At 48.7% G+C, this 23,708-nt stretch overlaps 1 protein-coding gene across 1 annotated transcript; it reads right to left on the reverse strand.

The window, feature by feature from the left end:
• Positions 1 to 4,233: 4,233 nt before the first annotated feature.
• LOC117038988 (COUP transcription factor 2-like) lies at positions 4,234 to 23,443 on the reverse strand. Its single transcript, XM_033136013.1, has 3 exons — positions 23,086 to 23,443; positions 12,634 to 13,161; positions 4,234 to 4,546 (listed from the first exon to the last, which is right to left on the reverse strand). Exons 1-3 carry the CDS (start codon positions 23,426 to 23,428, stop codon positions 4,272 to 4,274), a joined length of 1,146 nt encoding a protein of 381 aa, XP_032991904.1. The 5' UTR covers positions 23,429 to 23,443; the 3' UTR covers positions 4,234 to 4,271.
• Positions 23,444 to 23,708: the final 265 nt, after the last annotated feature.

Below are 23,708 nucleotides of genomic sequence, written 5' to 3' on the forward strand. Positions count from 1 at the left end.
GACTGGGTACTTCTTAAATGCCTCCCCCCCCAAAAAAATCCTCTTTTCCTTTGGCAGACACCGAGGGCTGAGTCCTCCCTCCCCCCCCCCCATTCTTTCCACGCCTGAGAATGTGCAGAAATTTTGATGCAAGACATCAAGGCATCTCCAAAATTGCACCTGCTTCCTTAGTTGTCTTTTAAAAAAAAAATCTTGCCAATGTGTTAATTAGCCTCTCAAGCAAGCCTGTTCTCATTTGACAGTGCGAGCCAGCGCACTTCAGGAATATTATGGGTTGCACACAAAAGCTTGTGACAGGGGACATGTGCGCACCTGCGGTGGTGTTAGCCAGCCCCATGCTGAGCTCGGACTCTCTTGCTGCATAGGGCGGGTGAGTATCTGAAGAGCCCTGCAGGATCGGGGCCACGGGACAATCTAGCTCGGGGCTCCTACTGCGGCCAGCCAAATGCCCCAAAGCAGGGCTTGAGCACAGCAGAAGTACCTTCCCCTCTTGTGGTTTCCGACAGCTAAAATTCAGAAGCGTTTCTGCCTCCAAGCACGGAGCTGGAACATGTGAACCTTTACCGCTGTGAAGACAAGCAACTGCCATGTGAAAACCATCTTTCAACTTCTTCATACACACCCCCAAAGATTGTCCTTGACGGAAATTGTCCCGGCCGCCCCCAACCCCCACCCTCAGCCTCAGAGATCTTCTTCTGGTGTATAACTCAAAGCCAGTCCTGGACATAATTTAAAAGATTCTCCTCCACTTTGGAAGATATTTATTGCCAGGTCAAATGCAAACTTGCCCCGTCCCTTCACTGGGAAAAGGCCACTTTTGACGGCTCTCTAATGGGCTTTTGCAAAAGGAGTCGTAAACCAAACCTCCCCCCGTCGCAACAGCACAGCAAGCGAGAGAAAACTCTCAAAGCATGGAAGTGCTCTCAAGAGTAGTGTTCCGTCCTGTATTCTCAGCACGCAGCGCCGTTTCCATTCTGCTGCAACCCGCCTTCTGTGAAAAAACTACATTATTTATCTCCCTGTCCCGTACAAAGAAAGGTTGCATTGTTTGGGACTTACGCGCCTTTCCTCTAAACGGAAGAGGTGGCACGAGAGGGGTTTATAGAATCCAGCATGCCGTGAAGGAAGTGGGTAGAGAATGACCGTTCCCCACATTAAATGGGGAGTGACTTTTGCATGGTCGCACGCAGCCCCCTTGGATCCCAGAGCAGCCCCTGCCAGTTCAGGCTGGCGTCGCCTTCCCCAGGCTGGATACCTGTAGTCCCTGCCTACCTCAGCCAGTGTCCAATCCCGCCTGGGGGAGGCGTTGCCAGGGGGATTGGCCAGGTGGGAGGAGGGACCACACAGTACACAATAGAGGGTGTAGCTTACCTGAGAGGCAGCAGTCAGCTCCAGAGCTTTTCCCACCCTCCACTCCCTCAATTAACTCTTAATTTTGCAGGTTAACCTCTGCTCCACAGGTACGCAGGTGCTGCTATGTCAAGGCCGCTGTTGAAGGGCCGGAAAGGAATTTCCCTGCATTGGCAGGTTTCGCCTTTGCCGTAGCAAAACGTCACAACTTTGGCGGTTTCAGGCCTTTTGCGGAATCCTTTAGTCATCTTCCTAAATGGGGGGGGGGCGTGGGACAGTGACTCCACGCCCCCAGTGCGGCGGTGATACCAGGGTTCCCCGTTAAAGGGGTCTAGGGGGGAGGCAATGACCATATGCCGAGAATTTGTCATTGCCCTCCCACTCCAGAGTCGGCGAACAGGGGGGCGGGCTCTCAGCTTGAACATATGTTCTCCAGAGCCAGCCCAATCCCCAAATATTCTGGATAACCCTGACGTTTCCCAGATCCCTGGCTGGTGGCTGGGAAGGATAAACGCCCAGTGCATGAGCCAAGGTCTCCCTACTTCTGAATCTTAATAAAGTTGTGGCCAGTTTTAATCCCATAGCACGTTGTCTTGTGTCATTATTCCGCTCGGGGGTCGCCTGGGGTTTGGGGGACTCCGCCTGTCCACATAAAAGCTTTTCTCAGTTCTTGTAACACTGGAACTTGCGGACAATGAAATTGAACATTCAGGAGAGATGGAAGAAAGCCCTTCTTCACACCGCACATAGTTAAACTATGGAACTCACTGCCACAGGGGGCAGCGACGGCCGCCAACCTGGATGAATATAAAACGGGATTGGGAAAATTCACGGAGGAGAAGGCTACTAGCTCTGCCGACCACAACTTCTGGGATACCCGTCTCTGGAAACCAGAAAGGAGGAGAGAGCGCTCCTGGGTTTGGGTCCTGCTTGTGCATCTGGTCAGCTAATATGAGAACAGGATGCTGGACTAGATGAGCCATTGGGCCTGATCCAGTAGCGATGCCTCTTGTGTTCTGAAAAAGTCATCCAAGCCGTAACAGCCACTGCACACACCCCGCCTCCGTGGACCAGCTTGTGACGTGAGCATCACTCCATATGGTGGCGACTGAACACGTTTTGAGCCCATTTGTATGTCGAGGAGGGAATAAACAGCAGAAATGTACAAGCAACACCTCCCCCCCCTTTTTCCTCATGCCTGCCTGCCGTTTCCAAACTGCTCACCGCCCCCCCCCCCTTGATGGAAAACATTTAACAGCTACGTTGTGGTTCCATTTCCTGAAACTACACACACACACACACATTTTCTTGCTTTACCCCCCGCAAACCATCTTCCTCCTACTTGGCCAAACCATCTGTCCAAATTGTCCTGGGCAAATGCTTCCTGAGAGAAAGATGGGGGGGGGGGACTCATCTTCCCCAAACCCACAGATTCTGGGGCATCATAGATAAGGAAAAGGTGGAGAAGGGGAGGGAAATGAATTTTTTTAAAAAAATTAAAATTAAAATCTGGAAGGAGTTCAGCAATCGTCAATTTTAATTATAATGCCAGCGCCATCATTTTTTTAAAAAAAAAAATCTACTTGATGGATGCTGCATTTCCCCTTGTTCTTTTTCATCGTCTCCCCTCACCCCCCCCCCCAAATCCAAGAAAGGAACCCACAATCCGTGAGATCTGCCGTCGCTGCGCTTACAAAGAAACCATCAGAAATAAAAATTTAAAAAATATGGATGTTGAAATGTATGTAAGTACATTTAGCTGGGCAACGGGAGTAGGATATAATCTGAGTTTATTTTATTTTATAAATAGCATGTTTTCCCCTCCAGGTAAGAGACACCCCGAATCATTTTGCCCCTCCTTTAGATTAAAGAAGAAATCTCGCCCCTGTCCACCTCCTCTTTTTTGCACATGAATGGAATCAACTGCCCCTGACTCCAATTCTGGGTTTGTTCATTTTTTTTCCTGTACTGTATCTCTTCCGCTTCAGTTCCAGTATGATATCCACCATCACTCCCAAACATCATAGATTGTAGACAATTCCCTAGACTGTAAAGGCCCATGGGGAAGCAGTCTTGTAAGATTCTTGCGGGCTTTTTGCAGTATTGTAAAGGACACTTTCACAGATATGGGCCTGAAGAAGAAAGTCCTTGTTATTTTAAAATAAAAAATAAAGAGCAGCCTGAGGAGGCAAGTCTGTTTTTTCTCCAATTGCCCCAGCCCTTTTCTCCCTTTCTTTACACATTTACGCCCAAACGCAAAAGGGAAGGTGAAAGATTGTCTGAGGTGCCATTGCACGATCGAGGTTCACAGCAAGCCACACGCGTTCTTGCTCGTCGCCAAGTTTGTATCGCAATCTACGCAAACCTTCTCCGTTCACCTTGGCCTCTAGTCGCCAACACGCTATCAACAAAACATTCACCGGTTGAGAAGGTGGGCACGAGGAAGACCCCCCAACGAAGCTCTTAGAAATGGGACAACGAAAGATCTCAGGTTCTCAATCCATAATGCCCTTGTTCCAGTATAATTCCTTCAGGGTCAAGGACACTCTTGTAGACAAAGCACATTTTTTAAAAAATAACCATCCAAGGATCAAGCTCATTTTAAGAAAATGGCTGCCATTTTGTTTTGTCTGCGATATAAATATGGAAGGGCATGGGTTGCTTTTCCAAAGTCACTCCCACCCCCACCCCCTTAGGATTAGAAGAAACTGGGGAAAGCCGCCTCCATGCTCCACCTCCTTGATGTCATTTCCTGTTTGTCTTGAGGGCGGCCATTTTGGAGGGAGCGCAGGTGAGATGCTCTGGCTCCCTGAGTGACAGCCCACCGCTGTCTGCACACCAAAAAGGCCCACATCGCCCAGTTTGGGGGGGGCAAAGGCAACAACAAGGCTGCAGTCACGGCCTCCAACCCCCGGCTATTTTCACTGCATGGAGATGTAGGGCCAGTTGAAGCTGGACCCCGAAAGGAGCATGTCTCGAATCAGCGTCTCGATGGGGGTCTTTCCTACCAAGCGCACAAAGAAGAGCTGCTCGATCACAGGGGCGGAGACGATGCGCAGAGAGGGGAGGCGCAGGAGGAGGCGCCCAAAGCGGCTGGGCTGGTTGGGGTACTGGTTCCGGACGTACTCTTCCAAGGCACACTGGGACTTCTCCTGGACGTTCTCCACGTGGCACAAGTCCGTCAGCCCCACCGCATCTGCAAGGGGGAGAAGGGAAGAAACGTTCGCAAGGGAGGCCAACTGATCAACACGAGAGCCCAGCTGCTGGAAGATCCCATCTTGGACAGCACCCTCTTCTCACAGGGGCCAACCAGATGCCCATGGGGAAGCCCACACCTGGGCCACAGCACAACCGAAACTCCAGCTCCTCAAACCCTGGATTTGCAGAAGCCATCCCGGTTTCTGATCTGATCCCGGAACATCCCGCTTTTCCTTATTTTCTTTTTTTTTTTAATAAACAATTTTATTATTTTAATAAACAATTTTATTATTGGTATCTGAAGAAGTGTGCATGCACACGAAAGCTCATACCAAGAACAAACTCAGTTGGTCTCTAAGGTGCTACTGGAAAGAATTTTCTATTTTGTTTTTATTATTCTCCAATTAGTTCAAATTACATCAAATAAAACATCTACAAACATACACACTTAAATCATTGCTCTGCCGAGCTGCGACTCCCCTCCCTCTCGCCAGCAGGTTTTCTAATCCAATCCTATCGCGCAGTTTTTACAGTTTCAATCTATTGACCTTTGTCAAAGGTTTATTATTCCAACCCTACTAGTGTTTTCAAACTTCCTCGGTTCAATCTTAGATAATCCACAAATTTACTCCAATCTCTTTGAAACCTTGAATCGTCCTGGTTTCTGACCTTGCCGGTCAGTTTTGCAAGTTCCACATCCTCCACCATCTTCGTCTGCCACTCATCAATCGTTGGTAAATCCTGTTAATTTCCACTTTGGGGCAACAAGTGTCCTTGCAGCTGTTGTCGCATACATGAACAGTCTTTGATCCCTCTTGGCTATCTCTTCACCCATCAAGCCCAGCGAAAAAGCCTCTGGCTTTTTGGGGAAGGTATATTTAAACATCTTCTTCAATTCACTGTAAATTAATTCCCAAAACACTTTAACCTTTTCGCATGTCCACCACATATGATAAAATTCTCCATCTTTTTGTCCACATTTCCAACATAATTTGTCATGCATCCTATACATTTTCGACAACTTAACTGGAGTTGAATACCATCTATACATCATTTTATATACATTTTCCTTATTTTCACTGGAGAAATGTTGGAGGAGGGTATGGAGTTATGCCACACACACACACACACACACACACCGAGCCAGGGAGAAAAGTACCGTATTGGCCCAAATATAAGCCACACCCGAATATAAGCCGCACCTTTAAAATTCAAGGGGGGGAGAGAGAGAGAAAAAAAACTCAATGCCCGAATATAAGCCGCTCACTTAAAATTTCGCAGGCACTCACACCCGTTCCGTTTTACCGTTTGTCTGTTTCAGCAGCGATATCGTAAAAGCCAGTTTTCGTACGGTCGCAAATTTAAGCTGCACTTTAACGCTTCACGGTCGGAATTCGGAAAATAAAAGTGCGGCTTATTTTCGGGCCAATACGGTAACTTTACAACCTTCAGAAGACATCAGAAGACAGCCCTGTATAGGGAAGGATTTTTTTTAATGGTTAAAGTTTTGTTGTTATTTTTATATACCGGTATGTTGGAAGCTGCCCAGAGTGGCTGGGGCAACCCAGTCAGATGGGCAGGGTATTAACAGTAAAACAACAACAGCAACAGCAATAATAAGGGAATAGAGCATCTCTATTTTCATAGGAGAAATGTTGGTGGGTATGCAGCTCTCCCCACCTGTGATTCCTAGCACCTGGTACCGGTATTAAGAGACATACAGTCATACCTTGGTTCTCGGATACCTTGGTACTCGTACGTTTTGGCTCCCGAACACCGAAAACCTGGAAGTAAGTGTTCCGGTTTTTGAACCTTTATCAGAATGTCCAATGCGACTTCCGCTGAAGCTCCTGCAGCCAATCGGAAGCCGCGCCTTGGTTTTCGAATGGTTTCAGGAGTCGAATGGACTCCCGGAATGGATTAAGTTTGAGAACCAAGGTTCCGCTGAACTACCTCTAACAATGGAGGTCGAACATATCCGTCACGGTTAGTTAGCAGCTATCGATAACCCTAGTATACGCCATGAATTATAAAAAACCATCCGAGCTGGTGAGCACCACTGCTAGAGTCGGGCTATGCACTGTGCGATGGTACCTTTCCATTTTCACCACCCTGAGTCGTTTCATCATTCAGGACAAGCAAAAGGAAGTCCTTCCTGCAGAGCAAAGTTAAACTATGGAACTCCCACCCACAGGAGGCAGGGATGGCCACCAGCTTGGATGGGTTTAAAAGAGGACTGGACATATTCACAGAGGAAAAGAGGGCCATTGATGGCTAGTAGCCACGATAGCTGTGCTCTGCCTTCACGGTCAGGGGCAACAATGCTTCTAAATTCCAGTTGCCGGAAACCAGAGGAGAGGAAAGAGTTCTCTTGTGCTCAGGTCCTGCTTGTGAGCTTCCCATTGAGGTATCTGGTTGGCCTCAGCGAGGACAGGATGCTAGACTGAGGGTCTTCATACTTTCTTCAGTCTTGGGTGATTCTTCAAGTGAGCATCACATTGCCAAATTCAGTCATTTTACATCACCTTCCCCCACCCCCACCCCCACCCCCAAAAATTCTCAAGAGCATAATTCCAGGATTCAATTAAGAGAATATACATTTGAGGGTTGTTTTTCCCCTTGTGCCTGTTGAGAAGAATTCGCCCCACCCCAAAGCACTCCAGTGAAATAGGTGGCGTCGCCCAGCTTGAACGAAACCCTCAAGCTGGGTCGATCCCTCTCCCCCGTTGCGGGAGCCACAAAACAGCTCCATTCAGAGCCCCTCAAACGGGCGCCGTGGCTATTCAGGCCACGGATGCCGCCGCTATTGACAGAGGCCCCCAAAAGGGACCTCACCGCGAATCCATTCACAGCTGCCGCTTTTGCTAATGTGGCATGGCTAACGCACAGACATTTAGCTGCGTGGGGGAGAATGGGCCGCCCGTCGCCGGGCATCAATAGCCGGGACTTGAAAACGCTTACTCTGTCGCGGGCCACCAAAGGGATAAAAGGAGCACCCGGGTGTGTGCATGTGGGGAGAGAAAGGGGGGCAAGCTAGATTTGGTTAATTAAAAAAAAACAGATGAAGAGAGGCGAGCTGTTTATCCGCCAGTCGTGGCGCATTACTCCAGGCATCGAAGCAAAAAGTTTCTCCGCACCTTTGTGAAATCCGCCTTCCCCCCCAGATGACCAGAGGAGACATGGGAATGTCAGATACAGCTTCTGTTCCAACCTATTCTTGCTAAGGTTTCAAGCTCGTAAGGTTAAAGGTACAGTCTGGGAGTGCAGAGGTCCCTCATTATCTCTTAAAGGTAAAGGGACCCCTGACCATTAGGTCCAGTCGCAGACGACTTTGGGGTTGCGGCTCCCATCTCGCTTTATTGGCCGAGGGAGCCAGCGTACAGCTTCTGGGTCATGTGGCGAACCAGAGCAGCGCACGGAAACACCGTTTACCGTCCCACCGGAGTGGTACCTATTTATCTACTTGCACTTTTGGCGTGCTTTCGAACTGCTAGGTTGGCAGGAGCAGGGACCGAATAAGGGGAGCTCACTCCGGCGCGGGGATTCGAACCGCCGACCTTCTGATCGGCAAGCCCTAGGCTCTGTGGTTTAACCCACAGCGCCACCCATGTCCCTCACTCTCTCTTAGCTCTGTGCAAAAGCTTCTGCCACAAGGAGAGCTGTGCACCCAAATTTCCGACAGTTTCCATCTTGCGAAAGCAAGGGAAAAGTGGCTTGGCGGTGATTTCAGAAACCGGTGTGCATTTTAGCAAGGCGAGCTCACTTAACACTCAAGCAACCCCTGCCATCGCAAGTTCAGCTTCCTGGTGCATTCAAGAATATAGCCGGCACCGATCTGAACGCTCAATAGCAGGGCAGAATCGAGGAGGTTGCCATTGAGAGTCAACAAGTTTATACTTCACAAGACAATGGTGCGAAAGCCATCTACTGTACATGGTTGAAACAGATCACAAAAAACACGTGCTCTAAGGAAAAATCAAAACATAAGGAGGACCTGCTGGATCCATCTAGGCCAGCCTCCTGTTCTCACAGCGGCAACCCAGATGCCCCAATGGGAAACGCACAAGCAGGATTTGAGCACAAGAGCAAATCTCCTCTCCTGCGGTTTCCAGAAACTGGTCTTCAGAAGCATTCTTGCCTCCGACTGTGGAAGCAGAGCATAGACAACACAGCTAGTAGCCCTCGATAACCCTCTCCCGCTCCATGAATTTGTGTCAGTCTCTTTTAAAGCCACCTAGGCTTTCGCCCAAGGGACGCGGGTGGCGCTGTGGGTTAAACCACGGAGCCTAGGGCTTGCCAATCAGAAGGTCGGCGGTTCGAATCCCCGCGACGGGGTGAGCTCCTGTTGCTCGGTCCCTGCTCCTGCCAACCTAGCAGTTCGAAAGCACGAAGTGCAAGTAGATAAATAGGTACCACTCCGGCGGGAAGGTAAACAGTGTTTCCGTGCGCTGCTCTGGTTCGCCAGAAGCGGCTTAGTCATGCTGGCCACATGACCCGGAAGCTGTACGCCGGCTCCCTCAGCAAATAAAGCGAGATGAGCGCCACAACTCCAGAGTCGTCCACGACTGGACCTAATGGTCAGAGGTCACTTTACCTTTACCTAGAACTATGGGAGAGGGAGGAAAAAATATTCTCCATCCCCTTTCTCCTTGACATGCATCCAGTTTATTAAGCTCTGCTTCTGCAGAGCCCAGCTCTAGGTAGCGGTACCAGGAGAAAAATGAAGGGGAGGATCACAGCTCACGGATGCAGCACCTGCTTGTCATGCAGAAGGTCCCAGGTTAACACACACACGTCCAGGAGCATCTCTAGGGAAGCTCCTGGCCTGAACTCACAGAGAGAGGCTACCAGCCTGTGTGGACAACACTGGGTTTGAGGAAATAATTAATTAATTAACTAATTAATTAATAATAGTAATAGTAATAAAAATAAATTATTCATGCCCTGCACATGCGGCTGGGTTTCCCCAGCCACTCTGGGTGGCTCCCAACAGAATATTAAAAACATGATAAAACATCAGACATTAAAAACTTCCCTAAACAGGGCTGCCTTCAGATGTCTTCTAAAAGTCAGATAGTTGTTTATCCCCTTGACATCTGATGGGAGGACATTCCACAGGGCGGGCGCCACCACCGAGAAGGCCCTTTGCCTGGTTCCCTGTAGCTTTGCTTCTCACAGAGAGGGAACCACCAGAAGGAGCTGGACCTCAGTGTCAGGGCTGAGTGATGGGGGTGAAGACGCTCCTTCAGATATACAGGACTGAGGCCATTTAGGGCTTTAAAGGTCAGCACCAACACCTTGAATTGTGCTCGGAAATGTACTGGGAGCCAATGTAGGTCTTTCAGGACCGGTGTTATGTGGTCTTGGCTGCCAGTCACCAGCCTAGCTGCCGCATTCTGTCCTATGAGAAAGTCTATACCGTGGGGGCTGTCTTCTTCCCTCTGTTGCTTGATTTTTCCCTCTAAGGAAGGAATCTGTGCCCTGAGAAGGTATGGAGGTTGGAGAAGGGCATGGGGGAAGCTTCTCAAGAGAATCACACCCTACGCCAATCCCGACCTCTCTCACCGCCAAAGAAACACAAGCGAACAACAGAGAACCTACACGCTGACACCAAACCCTACATATATTAAGGAAAATAGAAACATCGTCTCCCCACCGCACCCTCCCCCCCACTCCACCCAACTCTTTCCCCCTTCTCTCCCTAATGTCTCTACAACCAAAATTGATCTGTACAAATGTTACATGGAAAAATACCAAAGAGACATTGCACACACTTTTGTAAATCAAGAAAATCTTTAATAAAAGAAAGAAAGAAAGAAAGGAGCCAGAACAAGTTACCAGCCGAGATAGGCTGGCTATCCTGGTGTCGGTGGGCCAATTCCTGGCCCACTGGATGGAGAGAGCATAAATGGGCCCCTTTTTTTAAGGGAAATTCGCTTATTCCGAATAGGATTCCTCACAAGAAAAGGGAAAAGTTGACCGCTATGGTTTGGGATGGTCACCAGCCTACATCTGCGTTGGAGGGAGGTCAGACAAAATGACCCCTGGGACACTAATGAACACCTGCATGGCCCCCCCCAAAAAAAACCCACCATGGCCTGGAGTGATTCTGTGTTATACCAGCAGAAGGTGCAGGAGTGACCCCCTCTCGCCTCCTGCTGGAGGGAAACAGAAGCGACTTGCCCCTTTGGGAAGAATAGGAGAGCATGATCCATTTCTGAACTAAAGGACCTGCCTCCCACAACCACCAATCCGCTGCTGTAAACCAGGCCAAAAGGCCAATCAGACCTGGAGGATCATTCCCCCAGAAACTACCATTAATCCAGAACACAGCAGCTGACTGGTGTAGGAGCGGCCGCCGAGACCATATAACACCAGTCCTGAAAGACCTACGTTGGCTCCCAGTACGTTTCCGAGCACAATTCAAAGTGTTGGTGTTGACCCTTAAAGCCCGACACGGCCTCAGCCCAGTAGACCTGAAGGAATGTCTCCACCCCCATCGTTCTGCCCGGACACTGAGGTCCAGTGCCGAGGGCCTTCTGGCTGTTCCCTCACTGCGAGAAGCCAAGTTACAGGGAACCAGGCAGAGGGCCTTCTTGGTAGTGGCGCCCTCCCTGCAGAACATCCTCCCATCAGATGTCAAGGAAATAAACAACTATCCGACTTTCAGAAGACATTTGAAGGCAGCCCTATTCAGAATGGCTGGGAAAACCCAGCCATATGGGCGGGGTATAAATAAATTACAGTGGTTAAGAACTTAATTCGTTTTGGAGGTCCGTTCTTAACCTGAAATTGTTCTTAACTTGAGGTACCACTTTATCTAATGGGGCCTCCTGCTGCCGCTGCGCCGCTGCCACACAATTTCTGTTCTCATCCTGAAGCAAAGTTCTTAACCCGAGGTACTATTTCTGGCTTTGTGGAGTCTGTAACCTGAAGCGTCTGTAACCTGAAGTACCACTGTATAATAATAACAATAAATCTGTGGTATAAAACACAGACCTTGGGGCTGAGGGCACTTTAAAAAAAAAAAAAAAAACCTGTATAAAACAGCTTGCCCATAAGCTTCCACCCCATCTCAACTCGTACGCATCTGGGTGCAAAACACGCACAGGCTTCTTTCCCCCTGACCTCTCTTCAGAATCGCTCGCCAGGAAAGGAACGTGTTCCTGAAGCCATTCAGAACTGCAGCCGCCTTCAAATAAATTGCACGATCAGACCCAGCACGATCAGAAGAGGCCAGCATCCTGTTCTCACCATGGCCAGAAGAGTGCCCCACCCCCCATGGCAAACCCACAGGCAGGATCCGGGTACGAGAGCCCTCTCCCCTGCTGTGGCTTCCAGCAACTGGTATATTCAGAAGCATCGCTTCCTCTTGACTGCGGAGGCAGAGCACAGCCATTATCCAACAATAATAGCCTTCTATTCAAGCCATCCAAGATGGCAGCCACCGCTGCCTCCTGTGGCAGAGAGTTCCATAGTTTAACAACGCCCTGCGTGAAGGAGGGCTTTCTTTGGCCTGCCCCGAATGATGACATGACGGAGAAGAGAAGAGTTTGGATTTGATATCCCGCTTTATCACTACCCGAAGGAGTCTCAAAGCGGCTAACAATCTCCTTTCCCTTCCTCCCCCACAACAAACACTCTGTGAGGTGAGTGGGGCTGAGAGACTTCAGAGAAGTGTGACTAGCCCAAGGTCACCCAGCAGCTGCATGTGGAGGAGCGGAGACGCAAACCCGGTTCACCAGATTACGAGTCTACCGCTCTTAACCACTACACCACACTGGCTCTCAAACCACTACACCACACTGGAGTCTCAAAGCGGCTAACATTCTCCTTTCCCTTCCTCCCCCACAACAAACACTCTGTGAGGTGAGTGGGGCTGAGAGACTTCAAAGAAGTGTGACTAGCCCAAGGTCACCCAGCAGCTGCATGTGGAGGAGCGGAGACGCAAACCCGGTTCACCAGATTACGAGTCTACCGCTCTTAACCACTACACCACACTGGCGAGGCAGAGCACAGCCGTTGTGGCCACCAATAGCCCTCTCCTCCTCCTCCTCCTCTGATCCTGCAGCGTGTGATGCTCACCTGGGGTGAAGAGGACAATGGCCTTCAGGCAGGAGTACTCAGCCGAGTCGACGTGCAGAGCCTTCAGCTTCTCCACCTGCTCCTGGAAGACGCGGATGTGGTCCATGAAGGCCACCACGCGGTCGGCGGACATGGGCGAGGCGTGGAGGCCGGCGGCGGCCAGGAGGGGAGCCACGTGGAGCGGCATGGAGCACTGGGCGGCGTTGAGGACGAAGAGCTCGCTCCAGGTCATGCGCAGAAGGCAGACCTGGTCGGCCAGCTGGAAGTCCGGGAAGAAGGGGATGTTCTTGGCCCACTCGATGGCGCTGAAGAGGAGGCGGGCGGCCAGCTCGCAGATGTTCTCGATGCCCATGATGTTGTTGGGCTGCAGGCACTGGGCCCCGTAGCGGGAAGTGGGGTAGGGCTCTGCCCGGAGGAGGAGGGAGATGAAGCCCGTCAGGTAGGAGTGGCAGTTGTAGGGGTCACCGTTGGCAAAGGGGTACTGGCCCGGGCTGGGCTGCGCAGGAGCCATTCGGCCTCGTTGCACAGCTGAAGGCAGACAAGAAGGGAGGGGGAGAGAGAAAATGATGTAGAGATGGTATCTAACTCGGGTGAAACTAGCAAAAATGTACAAAACTGGAGAAAACAAGTGTTGGAAATGTGAAACAAGAGAAGGTGCATTTCTCATACGTGGTGGGATTGCAAAATTGTTAAGAATTATTAGGAAATCCCTAATATCCCTAATTTGGGATTTCCCATTAATTCTTAACAATTTTGCAATCTCACCACGTATGAAATAATGTAACTAGGGATTTTAGGTCAGGATCTGCCCCCAAAAAATAAAGAAAGAATTTGTTTATGTATGCTACAACTGCGGCAAGAGTTTTGCTAGCACAAGAATGGAAGAAGGAAGAAATACCAACGAAGGAACAATGGCAAGAAAAGCTGATGAACTATGCGGAATTGGCAAAACTAACATATAAACTACGAGAGAAGGACAACCAAGACTTTAAGGAAGAATGGGAACTCTTTACAAATTATTTGAAAAAGCAACAAAGAGACTTAAACTCACTGGCAGGGTTCGAATCAACAGACACAAACTTTTTATTAGTCGAATATGAATAATCAGGGAAATGATATGTACAATTTTTATAACATGCAGAAATAACCTGAATAAGTAAATCAGTAAAAGGAGCTGAGGAAAGTCTGAGTAGGGTGGGAGAGAGGGGGAAGGGGGAAAATGTAATTGGTTGTAATACTGACAAAATGTATGGATCTAATTTTTTCTTAATAAAAAATATTTTTTTAAAAAAAATAATTATTGGGAAATGATTTATAATGAAACGAAGATGATGTTTAAAATAACCTTTGCCAAAAAAACACAGAAGTTTTCCTATTAGGTATTACAGGAATGGACTTACCAAGATCACACACACACACAAATTGTTTATGTACGCAACCACGGCTGCACAACATTGGAAAGAAGAAAGTGTCCCAGCTAAAGAAGATTTGGCAAGTTAAATTAACGGAATATGCTGAAATGGCAAAGTCGACAATGAAATTAAGAGGAAGCGACGGCAACAAATTTAAGGGGAAATGGAAGGACTTTATTGCATATATTCAGAAGCAATGTACACAGGTTAATACATTGGCAGGGTTTTGAGAATACTCGTAATTTTATTATGAATGGACAATAAGTAATTCAAATGGTTAAAACTTTATAATGGACATGCAGTACATTGATATACAATGGAACCAAGGAAGGGATTAGGGGGAAGTCAATTTGTTCTGGTTTGGTTTTTATTGTTGTTTGTTTTGTTTCTGTTACTGTTGGAAAATTAATAAAATGTTACAGGGGGGGAAGGGAGGGAGGCAGAAAGCACATGATTCTCGTCTCAGCATTTATTTCGTGAAACCAATATGCTGTTACGTCGTCCCGTGGAGGAAGGAATTTTATTTCCTGGGCTACTGACTTAGATCCTCAGTACTCACAATCCAAGCCAGCTCAGGAAACAAGGATGTGCGCGTTTTTATTCCGTTTCCTTATTACAGTCATACCTCAGCCTGCGAACGCTGCGGGTTGCGCGTTTTCGGGATGCAGACCACGCCTAACCAGGAAGTAGCGGAACGGGTTACTTCCAGGTTTCGGTGCTCACGCATGCGCAGAACCACAAAATGACATCACGCGCATGCGCCAGATCGCATCACGCACATGCGCAGCGCTGCGGGTTGCAAACGTGCCTCCCGCACGGATCACGTTCGCAACCCGAGGTATGGCTGTATTTTTTTTTCCCCGTTGTGATTGCCAGTATGTGGTTTTTCTTTATCGTTTTTATTTGGTTTTACAAATGAAGAGTTTTAACCATACCAAATACACATTTCTCTGAATCTCGAGACTGCCCCGCCATCCCCTCCATGGGTCCTATCGTCAACTGCGTATTATTTCATAGTCTGTATTTTGTACCTGCCCATATTGTCCATCGTATTTGTTACATTACAGGCGTTATTAGAAACCTGCTAATGTTTTCATCTGCTTACAATGGTCTCCTAAATAACTTATAATTTCCCCCCCCCATTCTTTCTTGAAGTTTTTGTCTTCTTGGTTCCTAAGCTTTCCGGTCAGTTTTGCCGAATTGTAAAGTTGGAAGGGAATCCCCTGGGGACATCTAGTCCAACCCCCTGTAATGCAGTTCTTATTTGATTCCTTGAGTCCTTAAATTGGCCTATTTATTATTATTATTAACTAGCTGACCTGGCCACGCGTTGCTGTGGCTGATTTAGTGTAATGGGAAAGGAAGATGCAGTACAAAAGAGAAAGTGATGTCTCACCATAGGTCTTTGCGTTGAAATTGAGGTTGTTTTGCTTTTCTTGCTCGTTATTGGTTTTTGGTTTTGTGTATATAACTTATTATTAGTATTGTTGTATTCTCTGATTCCTTTTTTTTAAATTGTTTATATGTCTTGATTTGATGTTGTTGATGTGCAATGGAGGGCAGTATATTTGTTTGTACAGTATCAGGTTAGGCCGTCCGAACCCGGAAATGGTGGACGGGACGTTTGCAGCCGGCCTGACTGTGCCGTTGCTTCGCTATGTACCTGCCGCTTCTATCAGCAGGCTATCTCCGTGTTAGCGGGCGGCTTAGCTTTCCTACCGATCCGTCCGCCATCCTAAAAGGCGGACGGGACGTTTCCGGGCGGCGTGGCTATGGCACAGCTTCTCTCTATAGCTGCTGCAGGCGGCATCTAAAAGCCACGAAGGCCAAACTCCGTCTTTGCATGGGGGCTGTCTTTTGCGGGCGGCGTGCCTGTGGATTGGATGGTGGCAGTGATGTCGGGGGGGGGGAGGGATTGGCAATGGGTGTTGTGTGCAGTGCTATTTAAAGTCCACTGGAGGGCGCTTTTTTGCACAAATTCACGGATTTACCTGGGAAAGGTGTGATATTTTTACAATCTAGGTACCCAAGATCCTTTCCACATGGCCAAGGCATGTTGTGTCCAAATTTGAAGCCAATCGGTCAAGCGGTTAGGGAAAAAGGCGAAAACAAACAAACATGCAGCTTGAAGGATTTTATATATATATATAGATGATGATGATGATGGTGGTGATTATTATTATTATTATTATTATTATTATTATTATTATTATTATGTTTGCTTTGTATATGACAGGCATCCCCAAACTTGGCCCTCCAGCTGTTTTCGGACTACAACTCCCATCATCCCTAGCTAACAGGACTAGCGGTCAGGGATGATGGGAATTGTAGTCCCAAAACAGCTGGAGGGCCAAGTTTGGGGGTGCCTGGTATGTGGTATGATGCAATACCATGCTATTTGGGGTTGTTAGTAATTGCAATGAGAAAGAAAATTAAAAATTAAGTAAGTAAAATTCATGTACTGTATATCACTTGATGGGATGATACCATTGCAAAAAAAAAAACACACAGCATTGTTCTGGGTTTGGTATTATTTAACAGAACACACATCCTGCCCAGTCGTAACCACAGCACTGTAGAGTCGGAAGAGACTCCCAAGGTCAAGTAGTCTAACCCGCTGCCATTAACGAATCACAGCTGAGAAGAATCCCTGAGAGATCATAGAATTGAAGGGCTGGAAGGGACCTCATGGGGTCATCCAGTCCAGCCCTCTGCAATGCAGGAATCTCATCTGAAGAAACCCCAGACATGAGAGGAATAGGCAAACATTAACCGGGCTGCCAGTATCAAAACGCCATTACACAAATCTGCTGTGTGCAGCTCTGGTCTCCTCTCCTCAGAAAGGATATTGCAGAGTTGGGAAAGGGACAGGAGAGAGCAGTCAAAAGGGCCCAGACATCCAACTCCCGATAGACTGCAATTTACTCATAGTATTAAAAAAAAAAAAAAACTGGCAGTGGTCTACCCTTTGTCGTTGGATGGAAAGTTGTTGAGCTTTTTTAGGAAGCCACAGTTGCTTTTCCGCCATTTTTTGGGGGGGGAGATAACTGAGAGGCCAAAGATATGCCAGGAACACCCCATTATCTTACCATTAGATCACGATCTGCCTGTTGGACATGCCTGCTCTAGAGAAAGCGTGAGTAAGAGGTGACATGGCAGAAGTTTAAAACATTATGCACAGCCTGGGGAAAGCTGTCAGACAAAAGCTTTCACCCCTGTCACATAACAATGGACTCATGAGCAAGGAAACTGAATGTTGGAAGATTCAGGACAGAAAATAAAATAAAATAATAAAATAAAATAAAATAAAATAAAATAAAATAAAATAAAATAAAATATTATTATTTGCACCCCACCCATCTGTCTGGGTTGCCCCAGCCACTCTGGGCAAGACTTTTCACGCTGCACATATCTAAACTATGGAACTCACTCATGCAGGAGGCAGTGGTGATGGCGTTAAAAGGGGATTGGACAAATTGATGGCGGGGGAAGAGGGCTATTGACGGCTACTATCCATGACAGAGGAAGAAGAGTTTGGATTTGATATCCCGCTTTATCACAACCCTAAACGGCCTCAGTCCAGTATACCTGAAGGAGTGTCTCCACCCCCATCGTTCTGCCCGGACACTGAGGTCCAGCTCCGAGGGACTTCTGGCGGTTCCCTCACTGCGAGAAGCGAAGGTACAGGGAACCAGGCAGGGGGCCTTCTCGGTAGTGGTGCTGGCCCTGTGGAACTCCCTCCCATCAGAGGTCAAAGAGAAAAACAACTACTAGACTTTTAGACAACATCTGAAGGCAGCCCTATTTAGGGAAACTTTTAATGTTTAATGCTCACTGGAAGGGCAGATCCTGAAGTTGAGGCTTCAGTACTTTGGCCACCTCATGAGAAGAGAAGACTCCCTGGAAAAGACCCTGATGTTGGGAAAGATGGAGGGCACAAGGAGAAGGGGACGACAGAGGATGAGATGGTTGGACAGTGTTCTCGAAGCTACTAACATGAGTCTGGCCAAACTGCGGGAGGCAGTGGAAGACAGGAGTGCCTGGCGTGCTCTGGTCCATGGGGTCACGAAGAGTCGGACACGACTGAACAACAACAAATTTTAATATTCTGTTGGAAGCCGCCCAGAGTGGCTGGGGAGACCCAGCCAGATGGGCAGGGTATAAATTGATTGATTGATTGATTGATTGATTATTTATTATTATTATTATTATTGCCTCTGACACTGGAGGCAGAACATAGCCATTGCAGCTAGCAGGTGTTGGTAGCCTTATCAGCCATCAATGTGTCCAGTCCTCTTGCAAAGGAGCCTCTCTGATTAAATGTGGAGGGGAAGAAATGGGATCTTAAGAGGCACCTCCTAAAAAATTAAAGAGAAGAAGAAAGTGCAGGGGGAAGGACAGAGAGAAGGAAAGGGGAAAGGTAAATAACTTTGAAGGGGAAAGATGAAAAGAAGGAGATGCTGGCCTACCCTGGGAGGTTCTTGGGAAGACAAAGACAGCATGAATCAAGGGGAAGGAGGGGAGAAATTGCAGGAGCAGAGAGGAGGATGAGTCAGCAATGGGCGCATGATTGGGCATGGCTAGATAATCAAGAAAAGCGATGACAAACCTAGACAGCCTCTTAAAAAGCAGAGACATCCCCTTGCCAACAAAGGTCCGAATAGTTAAAGCTATGGTTTTCCCAGTAGTAATGTATGGAGGTGAGAGCTGGACCATAAAGAAGGCTGATTGCCGAAGAATTGATGCTTTTGAATTATGGTGCTGGAGGAGACTCTTGCGAGTCCCGTGGACTGCAAAAAGATCAAACCTATCCATTCTGAAGGAAATCAGCCCTGAGTGCTCACTGGAAGGACAGATCCTGAAGTTGAGGCTCCAGTACTTTGGCCACCTCTTGAGAAGGGAAGACTCCCTGGAAAAGACCCTGATGTTGGGAAAGATGGAGGGCACAAGGAGAAGGGGATGACAGAGGACGAGATGGTTGGACAGTGTTCTCGAAGCTACCAACATGAGTCTGACCAAACTGTGGGAGGCAGTGGAAGACAGGAGTGCCTGGCGTGCTCTGGTCTATGGGGTCACGAAGAGTCGGACATGACTAAACAACTAAACAACAACAAGATAATCAAGATCTGCCTTTGTAAAAGGGTTGCAGAGGAAGAGGAAGGCAAAGAAAAGGAGAAAAGGAGGAGAGAAAGCAGAGAGTAGAGAGGAAGGGAGGAGGAAATGCCTGCTCCGAAGGTCTTACCTTACTATACTAGGGATTATATAGCTATATATGAAATTTCATGCATATCGGTTAATATCTTGACCCTCCTCCACCAAAATAGCTTTTCACTTGGCTGTTTTCCTATGTCGTGAAGGCTGAAATTTCAGTTCAGAGAACTTACTGTTCCCAACCCTAACCCTATGGAAAGCCATCTAATTAGACTTTGATTTTGAGATGTTTTTAGGAGGTAATTTAATTATTGTTTGATTTTATACCAATGTTATGTATCTGATGTTGGCCACCCTGAGCCCGACTTTGGCTGGGGAGGGCGGGATATAAATAAAAGTTTTTATTATTATTATTACTTGTTATTATTCCTTTGTAAGAAAATATGAAATAATGTAAAACCATTTTTTGCGGGGGGGGAATCAATGGGGGGTTGACAAGAAATTTTCCGCACCAGGTACCACCTGACTTTCCCATGACGGGGGGGTGGGGTGACAAAAATATTTTTGCCCCCGGGTACCAATTTACCTTGCTACACCCCTGGGAGGAGGCGTGGAGGGAATTGGGGAGAAATGAAGAAAAGGGGAACCGGCGGAAAGCAGGATAAAAAAGGGAGAGAGTCACAAAGGAAAACGGGAGGGGGGGAAACAGAAGAGGAATGCGAGGAAGATGAAGAAGAAGAGTTTGGATTTGATATCCCGCTTTTCACTACCCGAAGGAGTCTCAAAGCGGCTAACATTCTCCTTTCCCTTCCTCCCCCACAACAAACACTCTGTGAGGTGAGTGGGGCTGAGAGACTTCAGAGAAGTGTGACTAGCCCAGGGTCACCCAGCAGCTGCATGTGGAGGAGTGGAGACGCGAACCCGGTTCCCCAGATTACGAGTCCACTGCTCTTAACCACTACACCACACTGGCTCTCAAGAAGAAGAATTAGGGTCCCCACATAGGCACTTTTTATAGCGCTCTCGTAAGAATGCAGTAAGAGCGTGCTGGATCAGGCCAAAGGGGTCCAGTCTAGTCCAGCATCCTCTCCTCACCAAGGCCAAATACCTGTAAGAAACTAGGAACGTAAATAGACTTCCTCCGGACCATGTGGACATCAGGAGAGCCCGGCGACTGGGTGAAGTCAAGTGGGGGCCTTGTAATCCTGCCTCCTCTTTTCACAGTGACCATCCACATGCCTCTTTGGAAGCCCAAGAGGAGGGCCTGGGTGCAACAGCAGTGCTCTCCTCCCTTGCGATTTCCAGCGTCCAGCACAGCAAAGCCACAGCAGCTGGTAGCCAACAGGGGCTGGGGCTAGTGGCTAACAGCCCTCTCCCCTCCATCAATTTGCCCGGTCCTCTTTTCAAGACTTGGTGCCTGCCTCTGCCCTCCTGTGGGAGGGAGTTCCAGGGTCTAGCTATGTGTTGTGTGGAAAAGCTCTCTCTTTTATCTGTCCCGAAGCTTCAGGAAAGTGTCAAGGTCAGCTCTAGGTGCGATTTCCCTTTCGACAGAGTTCGCCGCTGCAAAGGTTTCGGAGCAGAAACTCTGCTTTGTTCCCAGTGGGTGGAAGTCCCAGAACTCCCTGCTGAAATGCTCCTAACTTTTAATGCCACAAATAAATTGAAATTAAACCAGGGTTCCCCTGGAGAGCAGAAATAAATAAAATCAGGACAGGGGTAGAAGTAGCCGATGGGCAAATCGGTCGATTTCAATTTATCGTTTTCTTTAACTCAAATGTCCTGATTTGTTTTATTTGCTTTGCTTTTCATAGAATTGCAGAGTTGGAAGGTACCCCCAAAGGTCATCTAGTCCAACCCCCTACAATGCAAGAATCGCAGTTTGCCCCTCTGGGTGGCAATAATACATGGACAATGAGGAAGCACTGCAGAACACAGCTAATAAAGCAGAATGATGTGTGGATGGTTCAGGAAAAGCCCATAGCTCAGTGGAATGCACAAGGTCCCAAGTTCGATTCCCGGCATCCCCAGGTACCGCTGGGAGAGACCCCGTTGCCTGAAATCCTGGAGAGCTGCTGACAGCCAGTGTAGACAACACAAAGCTAAATCGATCCAAAGGGCTGGCTTGGTATAAGGCAGCTCCCAATTAAAACCAACCCTCTGTTCAGAACCATGAGGACTAGCTTCTTATTTTTGAATGGAATGACAGTAGCTCAGGAGTAGAGCAATGGCTTTGCATGCCCAAGATCCAACATTTAATCCCTGCTTGAAACCCCAGAGAGCCTCTCCCAGTCAGCGGAGACAAAACTGAGCTAAATGGATCAGTGGTTGGACTCCGTATAAGACAGATTATTCTGCTCCTATGCACAAATCTATCTGCCATTAAGGCACCATTTGCCATCAAGGCACCAGCACCTTTTTCAAAAGCACCTTTCCCAGTATCAAGCATTTCAGACCAGCAGCGGAGGCCTTGGTAGTAGGAGTGCCACCACTGGAGGCTGCCCAGTTGGTGTTGACAAGGCCTCCTTGGTGGTAGTTCCCCCTTTGTGAAATGCCCTCCCTCGTAATCGACTTTCAGGAGGGATTTTAAAAACATCCCTCTTTACCCAGGTTTGCCATGAAAGATGACTGTTTCTGGCAACCCTCAGATCCCTGGACAGAGAAAAGGGAACACTTTTTTCACACAGTGCCTCGTTAAACTGTGGAACTCCCTCCCACAGGAACCACTGATGCCAACTCAGTTGGAGGGCTTTGAAAGAGAAGTAGGCCAATTTGTGGGGGTGAGGGCTATCCATATCTACTAGCCATGATGCCTTGGCGCTGCCTCTACAGTCGGAGGCAGCAATTCTGCTGGGTACCAGCTGCTGGGAACCACAGGAGGGGAGAGCGTGCCTTTGTGCTTGCAGGTTTCCCATTGAGCCACCTGGTCGGCCACTGTGAGAACAGGATGCTGGAGTACATGAGCCATTGGCCTGATCCAGCAGGCTCTGCTTATGTTCTTTCTCTTTTCAAATGCTTTTCTACATAACCGATAGGTTTTCAATTGCTGTATCCTTTTTGGCCACCTCATGAGAAGAGAAGACTCCTTAGAAAAGACCCTGATGTTGGGAAAGGTGGAGGGCACAAGGAGAAGGGGACGACAGAGGATGAGATGGTTGGACAGTGTTCTCGAAGCTACTAGCATGAGTTTGGCCAAACTGCGGGAGGCAGTGAAGGATAGGCTTGCCTGGCGTGCTCTGGTCCATGGGGTCACGAAGAGTCGGACACGACTGAACAACTGAACAACAACAATCATCCTTTTAGGACCCATGCTATTTTTGTGACTGTTAGCTGATTAAAACTGTGTTTTAGTTGGTGGAACCTGCCCTGGGACCTTAGGGTGAAGGGCAGGTAAGGAATAAATACATAAATAATAGGAATATTGATGCATCGATGACGTGTCACAGAATACATCCGCAGAAAAAAGGTGAAAAACCAGGGTCATAGGAAACTCAGTACTTTCTGCACTGACTGGCAGTCGCTCTCCAGGGTTTCGGGCAAGAGAGTTTCTGCCAGCCCTGCCAGCGGGGATGGAACCTGGGACCTTCTGCATGCCAAGCAGGTGCTCTGACCACTGAGCGACGCTCCTTCCCCTTGCTCTCCGGAAGAGCCCTAAGGCAGCAGGGAGGAGGAGGAGGAGGAGAGCAAGAAAAGGGATGTCACAACTTCCAGAAAAGGAAAGAGCGGGAGAGGAGATCCGAACAGGGGAAAACAGGGAAAGGAGAAATGGAAGACTGGACTCTCCGGAGAGAGAAGGAAGGAGAGGGAGATTGCAAGAAAGGAAAGAGAGAGGAGGAGAAGGAGGAGATCCACGGGACCCACCCACCCCCACCGCCCTCCTCGAGCAACCCACCTTCACGGCGCATGCCGACCTTGAGGCACTTGGTGAGGCGGCAGTGCTGACACTGGTTGCGGTGGTGCTGGTCGACGGGGCACTGGCGGCTGGCCCGGCAGGTGTAGCTGAGGTTGCGGCGCACGGAGCGTTTAAAGAAGCTCTTGCAGCCCTCGCAGGTGAACTGCCCGTAATGCTTCCCGCTGGCCTTGTCCCCACACACCAGACAGTCCACGGCCGATGCCTTGCCCTCCCCGCTGCTCCCTCCGCTGGGCTCCTGGGGGGCTGGGGCTGGCAGCTGCGGGGGGACCCCCGGGGGACCCCCAGGAAGCTCCTCCTGCCAGGGCGTCACCACCAGAGCCATCCTGGGAGAGGGGTCGTAAGGAAGGGGCAGGAAAGGATGGGAGTGGTAGGGGAGAAAGGGGGGGTGAGAATGTCAGGGGGCTAGAGAGAGATCTAGCAGAGGTGGGGGGTTCGGAGGAGGTATGGGGCTGGCTGCAGAGGCTGGGAGGTCAAGTTTAAAGAAGGAGCAGCAGTGGGGCAAGAGAATGGCAGCTAGGAAGAGAAGGAAAGGATGAGATGAGCCGAGGGGAAGAAGGGAAGGCTGGGGAACGGGTGGGCTGGAAGCGGGCAAGAGGAGGAGA

Source organism: Lacerta agilis, chromosome 17, assembly GCF_009819535.1.
Source record: "Lacerta agilis isolate rLacAgi1 chromosome 17, rLacAgi1.pri, whole genome shotgun sequence".
Classification (NCBI taxonomy): domain Eukaryota; kingdom Metazoa; phylum Chordata; class Lepidosauria; order Squamata; family Lacertidae; genus Lacerta; species Lacerta agilis.

Bases quoted from the DNA above. Each gene is read 5' to 3' on its own strand.
- LOC117038988 (XM_033136013.1), bottom strand. From the start codon at position 23,428: ATGGCTCTGGTGGTGACGCCCTGGCAGGAGGAGCTTCCTGGGGGTCCC. The intron at 13,162-23,085 runs GTGGGTTGCTCG...GTCTGCCTTCAG, and splicing joins GGTCGGCATGCGCCGTGAAG to CTGTGCAACGAGGCCGAATG. The intron at 4,547-12,633 runs GTGAGCATCACA...TCCCCCTTGCAG, and splicing joins CATTGTCCTCTTCACCCCAG to ATGCGGTGGGGCTGACGGAC.